This window comes from Staurois parvus, unplaced genomic scaffold, assembly GCF_062004578.1.
Source record: "Staurois parvus isolate SC_StPar_1 unplaced genomic scaffold, SC_StPar_1.0 ptg002756l, whole genome shotgun sequence".
NCBI classification, from domain to species: Eukaryota; Metazoa; Chordata; class Amphibia; order Anura; family Ranidae; genus Staurois; species Staurois parvus.
Window position 1 is genome coordinate 158,822 of NW_028320552.1, and position 7,333 is coordinate 166,154.

At 40.8% G+C, this 7,333-nt stretch overlaps 1 protein-coding gene across 2 annotated transcripts in view; it reads right to left on the minus strand.

Moving 5' to 3' along the window:
• Positions 1-5,819, minus strand: part of LOC149429181 (uncharacterized) — a 55,286-nt gene extending 49,467 nt beyond the window's left edge. The window contains exons 1-3 of one of the 2 annotated variants that reach the window (XM_089666636.1): positions 5,703-5,819; positions 335-740; positions 125-158 (exon numbers count right to left, since the gene is read on the minus strand). In XM_089666636.1, coding sequence (XP_089522762.1) covers positions 125-158; positions 335-673 — 373 coding nt within the window. In that variant the 5' untranslated portion in view covers positions 674-740; positions 5,703-5,819. Of the gene's footprint in view, positions 1-124; positions 159-334; positions 741-4,187; positions 4,316-5,702 lie in introns of those variants that run through there. The other variant, XM_089666635.1, reaches the window with a different exon arrangement.
• Between the last annotated feature and the right edge of the window lie 1,514 nt (positions 5,820-7,333).

Consider the following 7,333-nt stretch of genomic DNA (forward strand, 5'->3'; position numbering starts at 1 on the left):
ATGCTTCTGGAGATAACAATCCGGATTTCGGAGTCCTCCTCTCTGATTAGTGAGTTGTTCATCCTCCAGACCCTGAGGGGACACATCTGCCACTTCTATCCGGATAGGACGAGATAGTACTCACCTTCCTGATGATGAATGCTGGGAATGCTGACGACCTGCAATAAGTATAGTGTGGTCAGCACTGGGATGTCATCTCATTGTCACATCTATATAAACCATCATTATTCATTATAATTGTAATTCCCATTATCTGTATGTATGATCGATGTATGGCCATCTGAACATCTACCTGCATCCTGTCAGTCTACTATTGGTTCACCTGGAGACTCACCTTCTGATTGGATGTTGGATATAGTGGGCCCCTAGTTCCCTGACCCCTTTCCAGTGGCCCCTGGTCGTGATGTCCAGTTTCTGCCCCCGATGTCAGAGGGACGGTGCGCAGTTCATTTCCAGGATCCCGGGCCAAGTGCTGAATTCCATTGTCAGTCGATCGCCCAAATGATACATCCCCCTCCTGCTCTGTGGATCTCTCGGATCCTCTGGGGATTACCTTTCCTGTTATGGATTGTGATTGGATGTTATTGTCATCCTCTAGGGCGGGGTCATTCTGGGCCACAGTCACCAAGGAGAAAATCAACAGAACTTGTGGAAGTCTCCGGAGATTCCCCATGTTGTTATCAGAGAAATCCCTCAATACTGATGGAGCGGGAGATCAGGACAGATTCCTCATGTGATCCCTGTGGAGAAATGGACAATCCTCATCATTAACAGAAGAGCAAATGCTATTGTTGAAATATTTTTTACTTTGAAAAAGCGTGTATATCCTCAGATCATCCCTGCAGTTGTTTAGTATTTCTGATTCTCCATAGCCAGCAGGAAAAGAAAGGGGGTGGGGTTATATATAAATTTCCTGCTAATTGCAAAAGTGAAAGAACACATTCCTGGGCACCCTTTAGACGTGTATGTTCCAGGGAAGGAGCTGGCTACTGTATGATGTAGACTTTAGCTATGTGATCTGCCCATCAGTTGCTTGTTTAGATGTGTATATCCTCAGATCATCCCTGCAGTAGTTTAGTATTTCTAGTTCTTCATAATAGCCAGCAGGAAAAGAAAGGGGGTGGGGTTATATATAAACTTCCTGCTAATTGCAAAAGTGAAAGAACACATTCCTGGGCACCCTTTACATGTGTATGTTCCAGGGAAGGAGCTGGCTACTGTCTGATGTAGACTTTAGCTATGTGATCTGCCCATCAGTTGTTTGATTATATTGAGCTTGAAACTACCAGCAGGGACATAAATCAATGCAAAAAATGTTTTAAAAATATAATTCAGCAGGAAACAGCTCTAATATTAAGGTTTGAAGCCAGGCAGCACCGTAGTTAACTGGTTAGCACTTCCACCTGTTAGTACCAGAGTTGTAGGTTCAAATTCCAGCCATGGCGCCACCTGCCTGGAGCTTGCATGTTCTCCCTGTGCCTGTGTGGGTTTCCTCCAGGCACTCTGGTTTCCCCCCACACTCCAAAGACATGCTGGGAGTGAATTGGCTCCTGTCTAAATTGTCCCTAGTATGTGTATGTATGAATGTGAGTTAGGGACCTTAAATTGTATGCTCCTCGGGGGCGGGGACTGATGTGAATGTACAATATATATGTAAAGTGCTGCATAAATTGACGGCGCTATATAAGTACCTGAAATAAATAAAGCAAAACATTAAAAATGCACAATCCCTTTAAATAGCTTGATTGGGGTGCCTTAAAGAAATTTTTAAAAAATAATAAATACGTTTTACTTTCCGGCTCTGTGCAATGATTTTTTTCACAAAGCAACCCTGATCCTCCTTTTCTGGGGTCCCTTGCCAGTGCTCCTGGCTCCTCCCCCACCCCGAGTGACCCCATAGCAATCCACTTGTTATGAGGTCACTTAGGCAGGCTCGCTCCTGAGCCACGTCTTGCCCTCCGCTCTCTCTTCATAGGCTGTGATTGCCAAGGGCTCCTGCTGCTTTGAGGAGAGGGAGAGGAGCGGGACGCTGTTCTCAGGCACAGCGCTGGATCAAGATCGGGCTCAGGTAAGTATAGGGGGGGACCTGGGGGGGAGGTTTTTTTACCCTAATGCAGGAAATGCATTAAGATTAAAAAAAAAAACAACTTTGAACCTACCTGTGAAGTGGCATGTAGAAAGGAAAAATTTCATGTAGATTCCTGGCTGCTAAATGACATTTCGCCGACTTCCCTTTGTGATCAGAATGACCGGGGGTGGGGTGTCTCCTTTTTCTGTTCTGGACCTTATTGGGGGGATGAACCTATTTAATTTGCCCGATAAACGCCCAAGGTTTGCACCAATCCTAGGCAGCGGCAAATGCGAACCCCGTCCCTATTCCTCTTCCTCCAGCTTTGCGTCCCCCCACAGAGGCCCCCCCCCCCATATGGAGGAAAAATATATTTGAAATATATTTTTAAAATATTCTCCCCAAATATATTGCCATATATTTTAAATACTACAATTTTGACCGTATTCAATATATTTCTAAATATATTTTTATATATATATATATATATATATATATATATATATATATATATATATATATATATATAATATGCATGTTGAAATGCGTTTCTATTAAAAAATATATGAAAAATATTTTTAAAAATACATTTCAAATATACTGTATGTTTTTAAAAAATACAAATCTACATTTTTGGAATGCATTTACAGATATATGTAAAAATGTATTTAAATATAAATATATGTAAAATAAAATATATGTATATGTAAATATAATATATGTAAATATATTTTTAAAAATATATATTATTTTAAATATATGTGAATACAAATATATGTAAAATAAAATATATGTATATGTAAATATAATATATGTAAATATAATATATTTTTAAAAATATATATTATTTTAAATATATGTAAATACAAATATATGTAAAATAAAATATATGTATATGTAAATATAAAATATGTAAATATAAAATATTTAAAAAATATATATATATTATTTTAAATATATGTAAATACAAATATATGTAAAATAAAATATATGTATATGTAAATATAATATATTTTAAAATATATATATTATTTTAAATATATGTAAATATAAATATATGTAAAATAAAATATATGTATATGAAAATATAATATAAGTAAATATAATATATTTTAAAAAATATATATTATTTTAAATATATGTAAATATAAATATATGTAAAATAAAATATATGTATATGTAAATATAAAATATGTAAATATAATATATTTAAAAAATATATATTATTTTAAATATATGTAAATACAAATATATGTAAAATAAAATATATGTATATGTAAATATAATATATGTAAATATAATGTATTTTTAAAAATATATATTATTTTAAATATATGTAAATACAAATATATGTAAAATAAAATATATGTATATGTAAATATAATATATGTAAATATAATATATTTTTAAAAATATATATTATTTTAAATATATTCTTCAGCTTTTTTTAGCACATAAAAAAGTCATTTTAAAATATATTTTTATATATATTTGCAAATTAATTCCAAAATGTAGATTTGTATTTTTAAAGACATACAGTATATTTGAAATGTATTTTTAAAAATATTTTTTATATATTTTGTAATAAAAACGCATTTCAACATGCAGAGTATATATATACACACACACACTGTATGTTAAAATGCAGTATTTTAATACAAAATATATGAAAAATATTTTAATATAATATATATATTTTTTTATATATTTTATAAATTTAAATATATATATATTGAAATATATTGAATACGGCCAAAATTGTGGTATTTCAAATACATGCCAATATATTTGGGAAGAATATTTTTAAAATATAGTTCAAATATATTTTTCTTCCATGTGGCCCACTATTACCCGCAAGACGAGCACACAACCGCCGGCTATGCAGCTCCTGGAAGTGAATAGGAAGCACAAGAATTGTACGATTCCCCGGCGGCCTGGACCCATTACAGCCAATCACGGGAGAGCAACGATGATTGTCGGCCACAAAAGGGGAACTCATCTCTGCTCTACATTATGAAATCGATGAGGTGGGGGGCAGGGATAGCACAGGGGGCATGAAGAAGGAAAGATGGGAGAAGAAAGTGATAGAAATCGATGTACCCAATGATATCTCACCAACCTAGAAAGGTGAGGTCACATCACGGGGCAGCGGAGGGCCCGATTCCAGGGGGGCCACAGACCCCGTACTGTACAACTTCCTGTCCTCTGAGACTCAACACCCCCCCGACCATCCCGGGAGAGCAGAACACAGCAGGATGTAATTATAGGAGAGAAAAATGTGAGGGGAGAGCTGGGGGGGCTCAGATACCTCCCACCCAATACAATGTACTGTACAGTCCTAATACACAGATATCAGGACACCGACCTCTCCTAATACACAGATATCAGGACACTGACCTCTCCTAATACACAGATATCAGGACACTGACCTCTCCTAATACACAGATATCAGGATACACAGATATCAGGACACTGACCTCTCCTAATACACAGATATCAGGACACTGACCTCTCCTAATACACAGATATCAGGACACTGACCTCTCCTAATACACAGATATCAGGACACTGACCTCTCCTAATACACAGATATCAGGACACTGACCTCTCCTAATACACAGATATCAGGATACACAGATATCAGGACACTGACCTCTCCTAATACACAGATATCAGGACACCGACCTCTCCTAATACACAGATATCAGGACACTGACCTCTCCTAATACACAGATATCAGGACACATTGACCTCTCCTAATACACAGATATCAGGGCACTGACCTCTCCTGATACACAGATATCAGGGCACTGACCTGTCCTAATACACAGATATCAGGACACACTGGCCTCTCCTAATACACAGATATCAGGACACTGACCTCTCCTAATACACAGATATCAGGACACACTGAGCTCTCCCAATACACAGATATCAGGACACTGACCTCTCCTAATACACAGATATCAGGGCACACTGACCTCTCCTAATACACAGATATCAGGGCACTGACCTCTCCCAATACACAGATATCAGGACACTGACCTCTCCTAATACACAGATATTAGGACACTGACCTCTCCTAATACACAGATATCAGGACACTGACCTCTCCTAATGCACAGATATCAGGACACTGACCTCTCCTAATACACAGATATCAGGACACTGACCTCTCCTAATACACAGATATCAGGACACACTGGCCTCTCCTAATACACAGATATCAGGACACTGACCTGTCCTAATACACAGATATCAGGACACACTGGCCTCTCCTAATACACAGATATCAGGACACTGACCTCTCCTAATACACAGATATCAGGACACACTGAGCTCTCCCAATACACAGATATCAGGACACTGACCTCTCCTAATACACAGATATCAGGGCACACTGACCTCTCCTAATACACAGATATCAGGGCACTGACCTCTCCCAATACACAGATATCAGGACACTGACCTCTCCTAATACACAGATATTAGGACACACTGAGCTCTCCCAATACACAGATATCAGGACACTGACCTCTCCTAATGCACAGATATCAGGACACTGACCTCTCCCAATACACAGATATCAGGACACTGACCTCTCCTAATACACAGATACATGTGTTATACTTACTTTTAGTTGCTCTCCCCCTGTTGGGATCCGTCCAGTTGGATGTCGGTGATGTTGGACTCGCAGTGACTACACTTTGTTCTTCTCTCGTCCTATCCGGATAGAAGTGGCAGATGTGTCCCCTCAGGGTCTGGAGGATGAGCAGCTCACCAATCAGAGAGGAGGACTCCGAAATCCGGATTATCTCCAGAAGCATCAGGAAATACAGATTGTTTCCCAGGACCTTCTCTGCTCCCATCTCCCCCCTCCGAGGGGTCAGCATAGGTCCAGCTTCTCTACAGAGGGCATATATATTTATACAGTATGTACATCTACACTATATTGCCCTCAGTATTGGTCGGCTGGTCTTTCCACACACATGACCTGTAATGGTCCCCCAGTCTTAGTCCGTAGGGTTCAATATTGAGTTGGCCCCGCCCTTTCCACGCACATGACCTGTAATGGCCCCCCAGTCTTAGTCCGTAGGGTTCAGTATTGAGTTGGCCCCGCCCTTTCCACGCACATGACCTGTAATGGCCCCCCAGTCTTAGTCCGTAGGGTTCAATATTGAGTTGGCCCCGCCCTTTCCACGCACATGACCTGTAATGGCCCCCCAGTCTTAGTCCGTAGGGTTCAATATTGAGTTGGCCCCGCCCTTTGCAGCTATAACAGCCTCAACTCTTCTGGGAAGGCCGTCCACAAGGTTTAGGAGGGTGTCTATGGGAAGGTTGGACCATTCTTCCAGAAGCACATTTGTCAGGTCAGGCCCTGATGTCGGGGGAGGAGGCCTGGCTCGCAGTCTCCGCTCTAATTCATCCCAAAGGTGTTCTATGGGGTTGAGGTCAGGACTCTGTGCAGGACAGTCAAGTTCCTCCACCCCAAACTGGCTCCTCCATGTCTTTATGGACCTTGCTTTGTGCACTGGTGCGCAGTCATGTTGGAACAGGAAGGGGCCATCCCCAAACTCTTCCCACAAAGTTGGGAGCATGCAATTGTCCAAAATGTCGCCATAAGAGTTCCCTTCACTGGAACTAGGGGGCCAAGCCCAACCCCTGAAAAACAACCCCACACCATAATCCCCCCCTCCACCAAACTTTACACTTGGGACAATGCAGTCAGGTAAGTACCGTTCTCCTGGCACCCGCCAAACCCAGACACATCCATCAGATTGCCAGACAGAGAAGCGTGATTGGTCACTCCAGAGAACACGCCCCCACTGCTCTAGAGTCCAGTGGCGGCGTGCTTTACACCATGGCATCCGACGCTTTGCATTGCACTTGGTGATGGAAGGCTTGGATGCAGCTGCTCAGCCATGGAAACCCATTCCATGAAGCTCTCTACGCACTGTTGTTGGGCTCAACTGAAGGCCACACCAAGTTTGGAGGTCTTTAGCTATTGACTCTGCAGACAGTTGGCGACTTCTGCGCACTGTGCGCTTCAGCATGCGCTGACCCCGCCCTGTCATGTGACGTGGCCTACCACTTGGTGGCTGAGTGGCTGTTGTTCCCAGTTGCTTCCACTTTGTTATAATCCCACTAACAGTTGAGCGTGGAATATTTAGTAGCCAGGAAATGTCACGGATGGACTTATTGCCCAGGTGGCCACCTATCATGGGACCACGCTTGGAGTCACTGAGCTCCTGAGAGCGACCCATT